Consider the following 19,807-nt stretch of genomic DNA (forward strand, 5'->3'; position numbering starts at 1 on the left):
TTATTTCCTTCCATGAAGATTTAGTGATATGTATGACTTGGTTTTCTACTCAATTACTAATTTATCTTCAAAAAGTTTATCAAGAGTATTTAACCAAAATTTATATGCCACCGATTATTATGTTTCTAAATAGTTATTAATATCTAACATTCAAAAGATGCAAAGATAAATACCACTGAGAGAAAATTGTAACATAATAACATGTTTGCATTTGAACACCAGAGAACATTTTGTTTCATAATCTGACCACTTTAATCAATGTAGAGAAAGGTAGCACACATTTAGATTCAAAGTAGGTTATCTAATTTCAATGTCTATTGACCAAAAAAGATGTTGACCAGGCATCATTTCCCCATTCTATTGTCTGCTCTAGGTAGAAAACTCAAAGTATTGATTATTTCTCCTAAGTTAATGAAAAATAATCAATCAATTTGGCTGAAAACATATTCCCAATAAGACAACACCCTGAGTCATACAGCAAATTCCCACTAGCTATTATTTTACATATGGTAATATATATGTTTAAATGCTACTTTTTATTACCTAAATTCTGAGTAATGCTGTTTGTGGATAGCCTAATAAATATTAATAACTCATGCAGATTAAAAAATATAAAAATCTTATCTGATTTAATCAGACATGAATATCAGAGTAGATTATTTCACTTTTATAACATCTATATATAATAATTTAATATACCTCAAATGTATATGAAATTGATCAGATAAATATACAAAGATATTTTTATATTATACATATATATATTTTAACATTTTCCCATAATGTTACTTCCACACTGAAAGTTTTTCCACTTCTCACAATACTGACTCTTTGAAAACACTGAGGATTTTTACTTTAAATAACAGCCTTCTCCAGTGTAAATGACATGAAAAAGGAAGTATCTGGAAAAAACCTTGAACTTCACTCTAATAGAATTCCCAGAGTTACTCACTCAGGATATTTTGAACAATAAATAATAAATTTTTATGATAACCATGACTATGATTTGATTGACTTTGGAGTGACTAGACACCTTTTATCATAAAACTTCAGGAACACTCAAAATAAAATCTTTATGCAACCTCTGTAAAGTACTATTGTATGTAAAATTCAGATGCAATTTTATCTGGTTTTTAATACCTTGTTGCTTTCGTGGATCATAAATCTGAAGCCCAAACAAGGGTGGTCTTTCACGCCTCAATAATGTCACCTCATTAGTTATCAAATCTAGTTGAAAAATGGAACCATTCATATAATCAGTCCAGAACACATAATTCCCATGATGCGACAGTCCAAAAGGATGGTTCAACTCTTTCCCACTGTAAACAATCTGTAAAATATAAACAAATTGTGAAAAATCAGAACTGACCTTTAGAAACATAACCAAATATTTAGAGAGAATACTCAAATAAGTAGAACGATGATCTAACTAAAAACTTTTCTCTCAGTATATCTGAAAAATGGATTTCACAATGTGAGTATATTTTCCTGTTATTTGAAGGAGACCATTTTCATTGCATCCATTTCGATTCTCTCATACACAAAATTATACATATGGTCAAGAAACACAAACATTAAAATAACTTTGTCTGATACTCTTCCCTATCTCTTTTCTTATGATATTCCACTACGATATTCTGGAATAGAAATTGATCTGAGTAATTAGTGGCATTGTATGTCTTGCAATATTGCTTATCCAATAGCCAAGGGATACAACATGGTCTTATAACATTGGGAGTGGATGGAAGGTACTGATTTAACACTTCTTAAGTCTGTAGCATTAGGTTAAATGCAAATCAATCTTACTTATTTGGGGAAAGACATTTAAAGCATTGTTAGAGTTAACCAATGATTGAAATAGTCTTAACTGATTAATGCACTACATTTCTCAAATAGAATCTTTAGTAGATAGGCTTGGTCAATTGTGCAAACACCATCTCTAAAAAAAGAAGGAAGTATATTGTCAAAGGAAACATTTCAGTAATTTCTCATATTCCATTTTCCTACTATTTAACTAAATATTGAAGCCATTCATAAGGCTATATGTGCTGAGGTGACTGACTATAGGAGAGAATATAGAAGTGATATTTTGCCAGTGTTGCCTCTCTCACACAGTCAATGGCATCCTCAATTTCACAGAAGAATTTCAAAATCATTTTGCAATGATTCTACCAAAAGAGGCAAGAAGATGTTGATATTTATTCACATCCATGGGCTTGAAATTCAGTCTACTCTTGTATTTCAATTCCAGTGTCATGAAGTTCTTCATTTGAGTAAGTGAATTATAATGACTTTGTCACAATACATAGGTTAAATTTCAAGTACTAGAAGATATTTGAACCAAATTGAGTTGGTTTGTCCTAGCAAACATCAATAAGGTAGAAACACCGTTTTCAAACAGTTCTGATATCTTAAGAGATTCTTTTAGAAATCCCACAAATCCTAGCATACCACAGTGAGCTGGGCCCGGTCTCCCGGAGGCAAGCGCCAGCTGCACTGCTTAACGCTCAGCCTCCTTCAGCCACCCCACAGAGACTACTGGCAGTCACCTCAGAGGGGTAAAAATAAACGTGAAAGTATTTTTAACACAGCACAACAGGGCTCTGCGAAAGAAGCCTGTGGGTTAAAACAGCAGCATTTGTCTTTTACCTTCCTGTGAGTTCCATTCAAAAACACTTTCTCAATATGATCATAATAGGCATCACACCAGTATAATGTGTGGGTGTGAAAGTCCAGAGTTAAACCGTTTGGCCACAGCATCTTTGAAGTCACAAAAATCTGCCGATTGAAGCCATCCATCCAGGCCTTCTCAATCCTTCCCACGCTGTCATCTATTTCATCTTCCTCCCAGTCTGTCCAATACATCCAGCTAAGACATGAAAAACCAGAGTGCATGTGTGTTATTTCAATCAGCTGCCAGTATAGTGGGATGCTACCTCAGGTTTGGCAGCACCATAAAAATTAATTACATCCTGATTTTTTCTCCTATCTAAATCCTTATCTGCCCAAAGGAGGAGGTAGCTATGAAATACTCAGGGAAGTTAAGATTGGTGCAGTGGGGTGGAATGGGAAATGGGGGGAGGTGCAAATGGGAGGGGACACATACGCACATATAGTTGTGACTTATTCCTGTTGTTGTAAGGGAGAAACCAACACCACTGTAAAGCAATTATCCTTCAATTAAAAATTAAACAAAAATTGTGAAGTAAAGCCAGTCCAATTAGACACATTTCAGAAAACCCACAACTACTACTATTGTACTTACTAGACTTGTTTATTCATTAATCTAACAGTAAGTGTCAAATATTGATTTTTTTTTTTGGTGTTGATACCAAGATTGAGAAATGATTCTTGAGGCATTGCTATTTTTAAATGTCCAATTATAAAATATATAATCAATTATATGATTAAATAGTAGATTGACTGGCATGAGAATGATAGCACAGTTAATTATCTAATCCAGATTTTATTTAAGCCCAGATAAATTATTATTATTATTTTTAAGACAAGCAGTTGGATTGTCTTTGTTCTAAAGGGCACAGGCGTACTGGGTTTGTTTGGCCAGGTCTAATTTGTCTTCCTGATGCAAATGATCTATGCTTTATTGCTGCTTATTATTACCCCCCAAACCCACAGAAGATGATTGAGCTGCACATAAGTTTAATAACAGCAGGTTGACTGACCTTGAGAGTTTGAGCTTTAATTTCTATCTCAAACAAAAGCATCTGCCTTTAAAAACAGATCTTTTGTGTAAGCTATAACAGTGGGAGAGGGGGTTTTGAGCTAACGTTCCCACTGCCTCATGAATAAGGTTAAAACCCTCCACATGGGTTGTATTTTTGGGGGTCATGTGAAAGTTCCTGAGTTACTAATTAAAGTGTAGGGTTTAATTCTGTCATCTTACATACAACTTTATAAAGCTTCAAAGCTTTTCTAAGCTGCTAACCTTGGAAGTGCCCTTATTAAATACCTTTGCCTTTCACATGTTCTGGATTTTAAAGAATTTCTGAGGTGATTTCAGACAAATCTGTGTTCATGACTAAAAATCTTATTGTGATCTAAGCAAGCAGACTGGGGACAGCTAAGGATGTAACACACCATCCACTCTTTTATGTCAATTAAACTCTTCTTAAATTTTCTTAACAGTTTATAATTATGCTGATATTCCTTCTTAGACCTGAGGAAATATATTTAGATTGGTGACTTTAGCAAGTCAAAATACATTCTAATCATAGAAAAAAACATGGCATTATGCTTAACTTGTATCATGCCTGTTGAAGTGGCTTTATTACTGAGACAAATTAGGAATAAACAGAAGATTAATTTGCTCTAATCCAGTGCTAGTTAGGTAAAACTACTTGACTCCAACTATATAAATCAACGATGTAAGAGAAATAGAAAACTTTTTCATCTCTATTGATATCTTTCCTGAAATTTGACAGTTAATCAATTTGGTTCTTTGTTGTTGCTAATTTACAACTTGCTAAAATTGCAATTATATTTTGCTCTAGGTTTCCCTTTTGATAATAATAATGCATTTTTTTTCTGTGACTACTAACCCAAATCACACATATCAGTTCAGTTCAGTCGCTCAGTCATGTCCGACTCTTTGCGACCCCATGAATCGCAGTATGCCAGGCCTCCCTGTCCATCACCAACCCCCAGAGTTCACTCAAACTCATGTCCATCGAGTCGGTGATGCCATCCAGCCATCTCATCCTCTGTCATCCCCTTTTCCTCCTGCCCTCAATCCCTCCCAGCATCAGACTCTTTTCCAGTGAGGCAACTCTTCGCATGAGGTGGCCAAAGTACTGGAGTTTCAGCTTTAGCATCAGTCCTTCCAGTGAACACCCAGGACTGATCTCCTCTAGAATGGACTGGTTGGATCTCCTTGCAGTCCAAGGGACTCTCAAGAGTCTTCTCCAATACCACAGTTCAAAAGCATCAATTCTTCGGCGATCAGCTTTCTTCACAGTCCAACTCTCACATATATGAGTATGCAAACATACACATAAACACACACACACACACACAAGATAATTCTCAATAGCCTGGTGGTGGTGGTTTAGTTGCTAGGTCATGTCTGACTCTTGTGACCCCATGAATTGTAGCCTGCTAGGCTCCTCAGTCCATGAAGATTTTCTAGGCAAGAACACTGGAGTGGCTAGCCATTTTCTTCTCCAGGAGATCTTCCGACCCAGGGATCAAACCCATTTCTCTTGCATGGCAGGCAGATTCTTTACTTACTGACCTAGGAGGGAAGCCTCACATATTTTATATTGAATTGCTATTTGAAACACAGAATTGTTTGTGATATGATCCATTACCTGAGATTATTTTTAATCAAACAAAATATAAGAAAAACAAAACTTAAATAAGTGATGCCTATCTGACAAAAATGGGTCCTCCCCAGTGGCTCAATGGTAAAAGAATTCACATGCAATGCAAGAGATGCAGGAAACACGGGTTTGATGGCTGGGTCAGGAAGATCCCCTGAAGAAGCAAATGGCAACCCACTCCAGTATTCTTGCCTGGAGAATCCAATGGATTGAGGGGCATGGCAGGCTACAGTTTATAGGGTCACAAAGAGTCAGACATGACTGAAGGGACTGACCACACACACTCAGCACATCTGACAGAAACTAGATATGTGATCATTACCTACTCATTTCATTATCTGATTAAACGTTATATTGTGAAACCATATAATCATTATCAAAGACGATTGTTCAAAAACACACAAAATAGAAAAACCTATAAAATAAGCCATGCCCCTTCTCCAGGGGATCTTTGCAACCCAGGGATTGAACCCAGGTCTCCTACATTGCAGATGGATTCTTTACTGTCTGAGCCACCAGGGAAGCCAACAAAATAAGCAGGAGCTAACAAATATTTTTATAGATGGGACTTGGGGTATCCCTCAAATAAAAATTAAGTTAAGCTGTCCTTTCTTATTATAAGAAATAATACAACTCTAAATGAAGTCTATCCCTAGCCTTTCTCTCAAAATTAGCCCTTTCTTCTGTTTCCCAGGGACAGTTCTTAGTTATTTTATAGAATTTATAGCATTTATACCTTGTATTGATTTTGATGGTGTTGCATGTCTGATAATTCTATTTATAAAAATTCAAATAATTATGGGCAGGGCTTATTTCTTGTTCATATTTATACTCTGTAAAATTAAACTTGGTTTTGTTGATATTAATCATGTCTCTAACTTAAATTGTATTATCTGATGGTCAATCCCCCCAAATTTTAAATCTATAAGATTTTCTGCCACAGAATTAAAATAAATTTTACTGTTTTAAAACTTGATTTAGTTGATGAGATAATATCTAGCTTTTAACTAAAGGATGTGGTACTCTTAATACAGGGTTATAGAAAATCCTGATTGGAGGGATATATGCATTGTTTTTGCATATTGTATCTTTTCTTAGAGATAATGTTTTGAGAAATCAGAACTGGAGGTATAAGTTTCTACGTTATTGGTGTAAATTATGAAATGTGAGATGTTTGGAAGGGGGGAGTTAATCTGGAGCTATCACCCTGAGGAACAGTCCATCATAATTAATTCCTCCCATTTTGACAACTGTTGAGCCCTGCCAATCTTATTCTTTCACTGTCTCCCATCTCAATTCTCCCATTTCTATTGCAATTACAAATGCTACCATCTGTCTTTCACCATTTTTCAAAGGGAACTCCCAATGGGTTGTTTCTCATAGAGCTGTCATATGCCTTTCACTTGTCTTCCTAAATCATGAATTGAAAAAAATGTGATTTTTATCCTCAAAACCTTCTAATTATTTTATTGTCAGCAAAATAAGTTAAAGCTTTTAATTACAATATTGAAGATTTCTGCATAGTTCTAGTCTCACCTTTTGCTACGTTCCTTCATATGTCCCCGGCTCTAGCCTTAATGAACTCATCTTACCTCAAAATCACCACCAACTCCTCCTGCTTCCAAACAAGTACTCATATTGCCCCTCAGAGTACAGTGACTAACCTATGACCCCAAACTCTAAGCTCTTGAGGAAATTCATTAGGAAATCCTATCCATCCTCTAAAGTTTAATTCTGAAGTTTAAGACTTCAAAAATCTTTAAAAATCTCGGTAAATTCCCAAAGAGTATGCATTTAATTCTATTTTAATTTATAGTTAAATTGTGTGGTGTGTGTATGTGTATCTTGAGGGTGTATGTATTTGTGTGTGTTTACACCAAGCACACTGCTTTATAACATCCTTGAAGACATTTATCGCCTTACTGATTTCTATTGATCTATACAGTAGTTACTTAATAATGTAATGTATTTTAAAAAATGAATAAATCCTATACTAATTCTATAATTGGTTCAGAAGCTTTTGATAAGAATATAGTTCTGAACAGAGTAATTTTTGTTAATAGGCTATTATGGCAGAGAATATCTGTGATGTTTTCTTGTGTACAGCTGCAAAAGGTATTATGGTAGAAAAAATATGAATAAATCAGTTTTTTTCTGAAAATGTTTTGCTTAAAATTAGATTATGCTATTTAAAATAGAGCTTTTCAAACTTAAATCACATCTTCATAAAAAAATAACATATTAAGGTCAAACAATTATTTGGATACAAATTAAGATCATCCTATTTCTACTTGTCTTCCAATCCATTTGCCACAGAATAGTAAGATTAGTCTGCTTTTTAAATATAAATTGATGATATCACAACTCTGTTTTACACTTGCCCTGAAGAACAAAGTTCTCATCATGGTACACAAGGCCCTGCTTTCTTTATGATTGTGTCTTCAGTCACTTTCCCAGTTGCCATCTACAACCAGCCCCACTGTCTTCACTGCAGTTCCTCTAACCACTGAAAATCTTCAGCTGCACCATTTTCTTGATCTGAACTTTTCCCCTCACTTTCCATGGCTTTTTCCTCCTCTAAACAAAGTTTCAACTGAAATGATGGCACCATAAAGAGGCTTTTCAGCAAACCTATTTAAACAGTTTTCTGTTAGTCTCCTTCACCTTACCATGCTTGTTTGACTACATTTCCTTGGTCTCTAGAATTTACATTAATTGTTCATTTGGTCCTTATTTACTGTTGCATCCCCCCATTCCCTAGTTTGCAGATAACACAAAATTCTTCATGAGGGCTGACTATGCTGCTTTGCAGCATAGTCCTAGTGCAGCACTCTGAGCGTAGTATATTTTTACAGGAAAAATGTGTGTATACATGTATACACACAGGTATACACATATACAAACATACATATATACGTGTTCATGTCTGTTTTTTAGGTTGGTGTATGATAGCAGCTTCAGCTTTAGCATCAGTCCTTCCAATGAACACCCAGGACTGATCTCCTTTAGAATGGACTGGTTGGATCTCCTTGCAGTCCAAGAGACTCTCAAGAGTCTTCTCCAGCACCACAGTTCAAAAGCATCAATTCTTCGGCGATCAGCTTTTTTCACAGTCCAACTCTCACATCCATACATGACCATTGGAAAAACCATAGCCTTGACTAGACGGACCTTGGTTGGCAAAATAATGTCTCTGTTTTTTAATATGCTATCTAGGTTGGTCATAACTTTCCTTCAAAGGAGTAAGCGTCTTTTAATTTCATGGCTGCAATCACCATCTGCAGCGATTTTGGAGCCCAGAAAAATAACGTCTGACACCGTTTCCACTGTTTCTCCATCTATTTCCCATGAAGTGATGGGACCAGATGCCATGATCTTCATTGGAAAAGACTCTGATGCTGGGAGGGATTGGGGGCAGGAGGAGAAGGGGATGACAGTGAATGAGATGGCTGGATGGCATCACCGACTCGATGGACATGAGGTTGAGTGAACTCTGGGAGCTGGTGGTGGACAGGGAGGCCTGGCCTGCTGCGATTCATGGGGTCACAAAGTGTCAGACACGACTGAGTGACTGAACTGAAGTGAGCTGAACTGATGATAGCAGTATTCTATTTAAAATCTGTCTGATGGGAGAAGTAGAGAGTCATTCTTTGCAGCATTAGAGGCAAATATAGGATTTGCCTCTAGCTGGTAGATAGGTTCTGCAAAGATGCAGATATTGACTTAATGAAAATAAAAAATGTCATATCAGATTTGTCCCTAAATGTTTTGAATCATGTATTTATATGCTGTAGGTTTCAAATCTAAACTGGATGCTTGCCTCTTAGGGAAGTGTTAAAATGATTCTTGAATCTGAAGAAAGGGATAGAACTAGGGGCCCCTGAATTTCCTTCCAAATCATCTGGTTCCAAAACCTCCGCTCAGTGTCATTTCCCTGAGTACCTGAAAAACCCTTTAATTGTATTGGAAAATATTTTCCTCTAACAGAATACTGAGAAAGAAGATTTTGTTTTAAGATATATTTGAAACATCTTACCTCAGGGAAATTTAGAAAATGTGGAATAAATATTTTATTTTAATATTAAGATTGCCTTGGTTTAAGGTCAGAGAGATGAGAGATGACTTGCTTTAAAAGTCCAGGAATAAAATAGAAATTTAAAAAATCCACACATAAAACCACTGAAATTATAATTATGCCTTACAAAAAAAATTAGTGAGTTCACCTGCTGCTTAGGTCATCCTAGAAAGAAGCGCCCTGATTGTATCTGGAGCTATTCACAACACAATTTTAGGAACAGAAATCTGGTTATCTCAAATTATAAGTGAGTCATGTGCTTCCTAGTCAATTATTTTTTGTATGTATATGACACAGTATAAAAAATAAATTTTGTGATCCTATTCTGAAACACTGAAATGCAAGCTATGAAAGGGATAAAAACCACAGACAAAAACTGAATATGTAAAATATGTATACCACTCATTTCATTCTGAGATTCTATTAGGAATTTTCACATTTTTTTCAATATTTTCATACATACAGTATTATTTATATTCAGGTTATAAAATATAAACAAGCAAAAATATAAGGAAAATATATTCCCATGAAGAGCACAAAATAATCCATCTTAAAGAAAGTAGCTCTACTATTATAAAATGATGTCACTATGTGGAAACTTTGGTTATATCTAAAATTATATGATTCCCAATCTAGACTAATCAAGAGTAGCACAGTAAAGTGGTTTTGAATAAAGTCGTGGGTTTAAATATCTATCCAGTTTCTTAAAAATCAAAAATTTTTTGCAGGTTTGTTACCAATTTTTCTGTAAAACAACAATGAGAATAGCAACTAATTCAGAGGATTATTATAGGGAATCATGGACAGAGCACAGTAACCTATTTAATACAATGCCAGGTCCTTAGTAAATGAACAATAACAAAAAGTTGCTATTTTTGGATTACATTAAATTTAAATAGTCTTTAATTAAAAGTTAAATTGATTTGTTGGTTTGAATTATTTATCTTGGTGTCAATCCGTCTAAAATGGAGAATGACGGTGCTTGTCCGAATAAATCAAGCAAATATATTCCGTATACAAATAATCTATATCAGTTCAATGTATTTTGGTAAGTTTACTTAGCACATTCTCTAGGAGAGGAAATCATTAAATGAGTAACTTTTCCTAATCAGGTAATTGATATGTGAATGCACATATGGAATAAAACTTACTTCTAGGTATGCAAAGGCCAAATTTATCTAGCATCATTTTCTTTATATAAAGCTGATCAAACATCTCATACCCGCTAACAGGATCCACCACAATCCCTCTGGGGTGGGACATTTCTCCTTCTAAGAGAGTCTTCCGACTCTGAGAAGCCTTTTCTAGCCTGGCCACATTAATGGTCTTCCTATGGCCATCATTTGTCCAGTACAGGTTATTTCCTATCCAGTCCACAGCAATGCCCTCCACATTATCCAGATCTGCAAAAACAAGAAAGGAACAGATTTTATATTAGTGTTCACTACTTATGTTCTACTTAATAAAAAGTTTAATTGTAAAAGGAATACATTCTGATCCATAAATTATTTTGCAGTCAGATTTTTGCCAATATCATCCCATAGAATAGATTTCACTTTTGTTTTGAACATCATTTTATGTGAATGACAGGCCCTTTCTTGAGATATTTTAATTAAACAGTGATCTACCAAAAAAAAAAATAGGAAAATATATGATGAGATAAGAGGGTGAAAATGAGACTTCAGAATAAAAATACAGTTTTATAGGCTGTTCAGAAGTAAAATGTCAAGTAGCGTGATCAAATAGCATGTTCAAATGTAAGTAGGTTTAAACAGGTAATATATAATGTGAATAGCCAAAATAATGCAAATGCTTTTTTGCCAAGAGATGAAGAGGTTCAGTGGAAGAACATCTATGAAAGCCCAGAAAAGGTTGTCTCCATGGAACTGCAGGAAGAGTGAACTCAAAGTGTTAAAATATTTCTATATATTCTAGACTTACTTTGAAAAAGGACAGCATTACTGGCTCCTATAAGAGACAAGCACTGATTATTTGAAGGAATACTCTAAATATACCATCGTATAAGCTCCCCTAATTCAAATCTTTATAGAAATGTAAACTGCAATGCTTATGAATGAAGGTTGACAGTCTATTATCACATAATAGCAGTAGAAGAGATCCCCAATGTATAGATTTTTGTAACTGCACTCTTTCTATGATCTTTTTCTCATTTTTAGCTATTTTGTAAAGCACTTTCCAAATTGTAATATATCATAAATATAACTCTGTTCCTCTATGGCAGAAAAAATTACCATGAACTCCTCTTCTTTAAAAACCCAGGAAACCATTGTCTCTTTTCCTTCTGGTGTGAGATAAAGAACCGGCACTTACTGGACACAACAACAGGTAGGAGTATTATCAGAGATAAAGATGAGCATTCACACACTCCTGGGAGATCTACATGACAGTTCAGTCCAGTCATATCCAACTCTGTGACCCCATGGACTGCAGCACACCAGGCTCCCCTGTCCATTACCAACTCCCAGGTCTTACTCAAACTCAAGTCCATTGAGTTGGTGACACCATCCAACCATCTTATCCTCTGTTGTCCCCTTCGCCTTTACTTTCAATCTTTCCAAGCATCAGGGTCTTTTCAAATAAGTCAGCTCTTCACATCAGGTGGCCAAAGTATTGGAGTTTCAGCTTCAGCATCAGTCCTTCCAATGAATATTCAGGACTGATTTCCTTTAGGATGGACTGGTTTGAACTCCTTGCTGTCCAAGGGACTCTCAAGAGTCTTCTCCAACACCACAGTTCAAAAGCATCAATTCTCCATCACTCAGCATTATTTATAGCCCAGCTCGCACATCCATACATGACTACTGGAAAAACTACAGTCTTGACTAGATGGAGCTTTGTTGCAAAAGTAATGTCGTTGCTTTTTAATATGCTGTCTAGGTTGCTCATAACTTTCCTTCCAAGGTGCAAGCATCTTTTAATTTCATGGCTGAAATCACCATCTACAGTGATTTTGGAGCCCTCCAAAAATAAAGTCTGTCACTGTTTCCACTGGTTCCCCATCTATTTGCCATGAAGTGATGGGACCGGATGCCATGATCTTAGTTTTTTGAATGTTGAGTTTTAAGCCAACTTTATCACTATTCTCTTTCACTTTCATCAAGAGGGTCTTCAGTTCCTCTTAACTTTCTGCCATAAGGGTATTATCATCTGCATATCTGAGGTTATTGAGATTTCTCCTGGCAATCTTGATTCCACCTTGTGCTTCTTCCAGCCCAGCATTTCTCATGATGTACTCTGCATATAAGTTAAATAAGCAGGGTGACAATATACAGCCTTGACATACTTCTTTTCCTATTTGGAACCAGTCTGTTGTTCCATGTCCAGTTCTAACTGTTGCTTCCTGACCTGCATACAGATTTCTCATTAGGCAGGTCAGGTGGTCTGGTATTCCCATTTCTTTAAGAATTTTCCACAGTTTGTTGTGATCCACACAGTCAGTCTTTGGCATAGTCAGTAAAGAAGAAGTAGATATTTTTCTGGAACTCTCTTGTTTTTTCAATGATCCAACAGATGATGAAAATTTGATCTCCTTTTCCTCTACCTTTTCTAAAATCAGCTTGAACATCTGGAAGTTCACAGTTCATGTACTGTTGAAACCTGGCATGGAGAATATTGAGCATTACTTAACTAGCGTGTGTGGTAGTTTGAGCATGCTTTGGCATTGTCTTTCTTTGTGATTGGAATGAAAACTGACCTTTTCCAGTCCTGTGGCCACTGCTGAGTTTTCCAAATTTGCTGGCATATTGAGTGCAGCACTTTCACAGCATCATCTTTCAGGATTTGAAATAGCTCAACTGGAATTCCATCACCCCCACTAGCTTTGTTCATAGTGATGCTACCTAAGGCCCACTTGACTTCATATTCCAGAATGTCTGGCTGTAGATTGGTGATAACACCTTCAGGATTATCTGTGTTATGAAATTTTGTGTTTGTTTTTTTTTGGTATAGTTCTTCTGTGTATTCTTGCCACCTCTTCTTAATATCTTCTGCTTCTTTTAGGTCCATACCATTTCTGTCCTTTATTGTGCCCATCTACATGACATTCCCCCATATATAGATACTATAAATATTGACTATTATCATATTCTTTAATCATGGCCCTCTGGCCTTGGGAAAAATAAAATTTTCTTTTGTGACCCTTTTGCTAATTAGTATGAGCTCTAGCTCAGGATAACTAATACAAGGTGTGATTTGATCTAACTGAAAATCTCATTAGAGTGATTCAGATATGGTCTCAATTTCACTAAGCTATCTGCTTCATTACCAACCAATAGGAGTAATTTTCACAGGTTAATTGTGCCTATGCTTAGAAAAAAGTTTAATTTTGTCTTTACTTTATTGACGCTTAATTCTACTGAGCATTCTCCTGCTCTAGAATAATGGAAAAGAGTAGCTGGTTACTCTTTTCTATTTATCATAGTCTGTGGCTGGTTTTTATCTTGATTATTGGTTTTCAAATTTTATATTACATCTGAAATCTTTTCCAGCATGGAAGCTTCTTTCTTTAAAAACCTTTGCACTTTTAAAACATCTTTTGAAATCGACTTGACACTTTTCTTTTTTATAGGAAGCAGTTATATCATTATATGATTGAAATTTTGTGTCTGACACTTGGGTAAGCAATTCAGTCATTCTGATTAATTTTTTCAATTTAAAAAGGGATGATAATAATAGCACCTACTATTGTGAGATGATAATAAGACATAAATTAGCTACTGCATGTAAACTACTTAGCATACTGCCTGCAATATTATAAATTCTCAACACGTGTTCAGTTCAGTTCAGTTCAGTCGCTCAGTCGTGTTCGACTCTCCACGACCCCATGAATCACAACATGCCAGGCCTCCCTGTCCATCACCAACTCCCGGAGTTCACTCAAACTCATGTCCACAGAGTCGGTGATGCCATCCAGCCATCTCATTCTCTGTTGTCCCCTTCTCTTCCTGCTCCCAACCTTTCCCAGCATCAGAGTATTTTCCAGTGTTAGTTTTTATTAATTCATCAGGATTAAAATGTACATATATTTGGGCTATTTTGATAGGAATATACCTTATGCTTTTCTCTTTTAAAATGATTATTCAGTAATGATTTTCTGCATTTTGACAAATGGCCAAATTTAATTAGAAATAGGATATGCAGAGTCAGTTGTGAATAAATAGAGTGGAATGGAATGGAATTCTAAAAAGCAGAATGTGGAACGATCCTGTCTCTAATTGGTTTGTGTTTGCCTTTGAAAAATGAAATGTTTGAACTGCATAAAGTAGAGATTAGAATCACAAGTTTTTGAACCACACTTCCAAGGCTTTGAGACTCACTTATTCTCGAATGGAGCAAGTTACACCTGATCTTTAAGATGGGTGGAATGATGGTGTTTAATGCATAGGATTGTTTTGAGGATTAAAATCATTAATATATGCAAAATTCTTAAAAATAACATGTGATACATAATAAGTACTATATAAATGTTGCTATGAATATTATTACTAACAGTATCACTACTATTATAATTTCTTTGGGTATCTATCTTTTGAGAAAGAAATGAATCAATTAGCCTAAAATGTTTTTTAATATTATTTTTTTGTGTGTTTTTCTCTTCTGGAAAGAATGAAGCTGAGTGTAAATTTTAAGATTAAAAAAAAGTGAATCTTATGTGTCACTTGGGAATCTTTTTTAGCATATCTTTAACTGGAAACAGAGAAATTTCCTCTCTTATAATTGTAGGACAAAACCTGAACATCAATGAATCCTTTTCTCAACAAATATACACTGGTAAAGTAAAGTTATGACCAACCTAGATAGCATATTAAAAAGCAGAGACATTACTTTGCCAACCAAGGTCCATCTAGTTAAGGCTATGGCTTTTCCAGTGGTCATGTATGGATGTGAGAGTTGGACTGTGAAGAAAGCTGATCACTGAAGAATTGATGCTTTTGAACTGTGGTGTTGAAGACTCTTGAGAGTCCCTTGTACTGCAAGGAGATCCAACCAGTCCATTCTAAAGGAGATCAATCCTGGGTGTTCATTGGAAGGACTGATGCTAAAGCTGAAACTCCTATATTTTGGCCACCTCATGTGACGAGTTGACTCACTGGAAAAGAGTCTGATGCTGGGAGGGATTGGGGGAAGGAGGAGAAGGGGATGACAGAGAAGGAGATGGCTGGATGGCATCACCGACTCGATGGAGGTGAGTTTGAGTGAACTCTGGGAGTTGGTGATGGACAGGGAGGCCGAGCGTTTTGTGATTCATGGGTTCACAAAGAGTTGGACACGACTGAGCGACTGAACTGAATTGAACTGAAAGTAAAACTCTACCTCTGTATCACTTGGCACATTCCTTTCACTTATGACTTAGATGAAAAATGAAAACATTAGTTTTATATACATCTAATTTTTTATTCAAGAAGGTTTGGTTGAGTTTTGCCTGAGTTTGACTATTTGGAACTCCATAACAAGAAACCTTCAACTAGGTGATCAATAGCATATGAAGGTTTATGACACTGAACTTCCAAAGAAACATAGGTAACTACAGAGACACTAATTGCGGGTTCAAGGAAATACATGACTGTTCAAAAGAAAAAAGGTTGTTTGTTAAAAAGAAACGTGCCAGAGTAGATTGATTTGATACCTTTGGGTAAGAGTTGAAGTAGTCTACATTCCAAAATCAACATTCAGTACCTCATGAGCGTCATCAGCACTACAGAACTAATAGCAAACAAAATCATCACCTTTTTAAAAAATCTGTTCAAAATCTTCCTTCAGTTCAGTTCAGTCGCTCAGTCATGTCCGACTTTGTGCGAACCCATGAATCACAAAGCACTCGACCTCCCTGTCCATCGCCAACTCCCGGAGTTCACTCAAACTCATGTCCATCGAGTCGGTGATGCCATCCAGCCATCTCCTTCTCTGTCGTCCCCGTCTCCTCCCACCCCCAATCTCTCCCAGCATCAGACTCTTTTCCAGTGAGTCAACTTGTCGCATGAGGTGGCCAAAGTATTGGAGTTTCAGCTTTAGCATCAGTCCTTCCAATGAACACCCCTGGATTGATCTCCTTTAGAATGGACTGGTTGGATCTCCTTGCAGTCCTTATGCTTCAAAAAAAATATCCATTTTCATTTATCAATAGGAAAGAACTTGTAGTTTTTCAAAAAACAAAATTCCAATAAGAATGGCTTCTTTTTTTATAGATTGAGATTATGTCTGTATGACCTCTTTAAAGTAAAGAATTGAGACACTTAACTATATAATTCAGATTGAAAATAGACTTTTCATGTACTCTGTGAATACTTAAGATTAACATATCATTTGACTCAAATTATTAAAGTTTTCATTACTTGTTCTTTATAAACATTGTTCTAGTACATCAGGAATAACTTTTATAAATAGACATATAATAGTGTGCTAGAAAAATATATATCTCCATGAAAATCTAGATTTTTCACTGAAGTGAAAAATTCTCAACAGTAGTATTGTTATTTCCTACAAGTGATACCTACCATAAATGAAGATGAATAAGAGATAATTAAATTTATGTAAATGAAAATAACAATTATGTAGATTTAAAATAAAACAGAAAGTTATTTAATTAATGTAATATCTAGGATTAGGTGAAACAAGCATTTGAAAAGAAGTTGGGAAACATATTCTAAAACTAAAGCATTATTATGGATACGATTTTTAGATATTATGTATTTATGGAAAAGAAGAGGATTAAAGTTCTTATAGTTAAAATGAAATCTTCCACTTTTAAAAACGGGTCCAAGATAAATAAATAAATAAATGGCTAAGGAAGTGAGCAATGTCTTTAGTTTCCTTAAGGTGCATAGATCGTATCTCCAGATTAACGCATAAATCTTAATGTTTTATAAAATAATTTGATTAATATTATAAGGAATTAATTGGAAATTACACCCCATAACTGTCACTTTTAAAACACTGCCTAGATATTTCCAAAGTATTCAAGTTTTTCTGTCCTTACTATGAACATTATTTTTCTGAGTTTGAGCAAAGTATTAAAATTCCAGAAGTGCTGGCATGAGTGCAAAGTATGACCACATGCCTTGAATAACTGAAAGTGCCCTACAAATGTAGATGCATCCAGAACCAGGGTTGCCTTATCATGCCTCAGAGTTAGTGCTTGGACAACTCTCCTGCCTCATATTCCTATCGTTCAATTAATACAAATTCTTTCTGTGCATTTCAATAAGGCCCGAGCTGTCACAGCTCATATGAATCTGATATGTGTGAATGAAGTTCATTTCATTAACACTGTGGCAACAATGTTTGCCTAGTGAATTTTCTCTCATAAGGTTATAAGAGTACTTGGCCAGACTAAAGTTTTCTGTATTATCCGCCCTGCGTGGTTAGCTGAGGCTGATGTTCTCATCCTCATTTTCATCCCAGGTCCTTCCTCAGATCATTTATTAGGTTGTGAATACACAAAGCTACTCACAATGGAAACAAAGTACTTTGCTGTTTTATTCAAAGAGATATGTAAAGTGCATATAGGGGGTCTTGATTTCCAGATGAACAGAATATATTAAAACACAGTGAGTTCCTTCTATTTTTAAAAAGAACATGTTTTTATTTTCAGTCTGGGGAGAAGGTGATACATGTGGTCTCTCTATGACATTCAGATATTTCCACTTTTATGCAATAATGAGCATATATGAGCATAAAGAGAATGTCACAGTATGTACCATACTTACCAATATAGTAATCTAAAGTGATGAGTAAAATGACACATATTAAAGCCTGTTAAGAACTGAGATTTTTACCCTGCTGTCAAGCTTACAAGTCCGCCTGTTTCTGTTTCATGGATGATGGTGGATGACACAAAACTTGTAGTTCAGGTATGGCACAGTTAGCAGCATGGTCATCAGCAGACTGGTGTCCCTTTAGTCCACAATCCCAAATAGGATGGGCCTATATGGATGCCTTCACACACAGTGGGCTATATTACATAGGAGAAGAATTCTGAATTTAGAAAACCCAGTATTTTCTAATGGGCAATAAGCAGCCCTGCCTATTTGCACTGGATGGATGTTCCACCTCTTCTTCCAAGTTTCTGTTCTATGCAAACATCCTTGTTAGAATATTTCAGAACAAAAGGCAATTGGTGCCTTCCTCTAAGATACTCAGAAATCTGAGAGATCCATGGAGAAGTGTCTCCCAAGAAAAGAACCTAAAAAGTTATAATTTATGTTATTAACAATTCAGATGAAGTAAAGAAGTATATGAACATGACTGTAAATAACAATCATTTCTGGGTTCCAGGCTACAGCTCTATGGGAATTCTCTATTGATTTACACTACCACACTTTATATTGTTCGACCAGCTATGTGTGATAACTAACTTATAAGTCAATTTGGTCAGGGCATGGTACACAGAAACTCAGTTAAAAATCAGTCCAGATATTTCTGTGAAGGTACTATTAGAAGATATCAACATTTAAATCAATGCAATTTAAACAGAGCAGATTACTCTCCATAATGTAGGGTGATCAATCCAATCAGTCGAAGGCTTTAACAGAAAGCAGACTAAGGTCTCCTGAAGAAGAAGGAATTTGGCTTCTAAACTGTCTTTGGATTCAAGCAGCAATATCACCAACTTTTCCTTGAATCTACAACCTGTCATTCTATCCTGTAGATTTTGGACTTGTTATTCTCTACAACTGTGTGAGACAATTCTTTAAGTGTATATCTCTATTTCTTTTTCTTTATATACACAATCTATAGGTCCTGTTTTTCCAGAGAATCCTAATACGTCACTGCCATGACTGTGATCTGGAAAAGCTTTTGCTGCTAACTTCTGTTAACAACCTTTTGCTACCCAATTCCATCCACTTATCAAGAGAGATAGAGAAGTGAAGTTGCTCAGTCATGTGTGACTGCGATTCCATGGACTGCAGCTTACCAGTCTCCTCCACCCATGGAATTTTCCAGGCAAGAGTACTGGAGTGGGTTGCCAGTTTCCTTCTCCAGGGGATCTACCCAACCCGGGGAATGAACCTGGGTCCCCCACATTCCAAGCAGATGCTTTACCCTCTGAGCCACCAGGGAAGCCCAAAAGAGAGAGAAGAGGGTAAAAATTGCTTCAACATCTGAACATAAAGTAGTGGAGATATTCCTGAATATTCCATTTGGTCCTATGAAGTGGTTATAATTTTTAAAAAGAAAATACTTTGGAACTTACTGCACTAATACTAAATGACACCATCTCTTTCTATTAAATAAAAAAGCAACTCAATTAAAAGTACCTTGAACAATTTCATTTCATAAAAAGTGATGTTTTTTACTAGCTATATTTTCTAATATGTTTAATATTTTTCAATTTGGTCATTTAAACATCCAAATAGATGTCACTGCAGTTGAT

General features: G+C 35.7%; 1 protein-coding gene across 1 annotated transcript in view; it reads right to left on the reverse strand.

Moving 5' to 3' along the window:
- Nucleotides 1-19,807, reverse strand: part of LRP1B (LDL receptor related protein 1B) — a 2,241,805-nt gene that overhangs the window by 932,706 nt on the left and 1,289,292 nt on the right. Inside the window, exons 12-14 of the mRNA XM_088842364.1 lie at nucleotides 10,637-10,817; nucleotides 2,650-2,869; nucleotides 1,141-1,330 (exon numbers count right to left, since the gene is read on the reverse strand). Of these exons, the coding sequence (XP_088698490.1) occupies nucleotides 1,141-1,330; nucleotides 2,650-2,869; nucleotides 10,637-10,817 (591 nt within the window). The remainder of the gene's footprint in view (nucleotides 1-1,140; nucleotides 1,331-2,649; nucleotides 2,870-10,636; nucleotides 10,818-19,807) is intronic.

Source organism: Moschus berezovskii, chromosome 2 (genome assembly GCF_049115385.1).
Source record: "Moschus berezovskii isolate FMDL1 chromosome 2, NW_MosBer_1.0, whole genome shotgun sequence".
NCBI classification, from domain to species: domain Eukaryota; kingdom Metazoa; phylum Chordata; class Mammalia; order Artiodactyla; family Moschidae; genus Moschus; species Moschus berezovskii.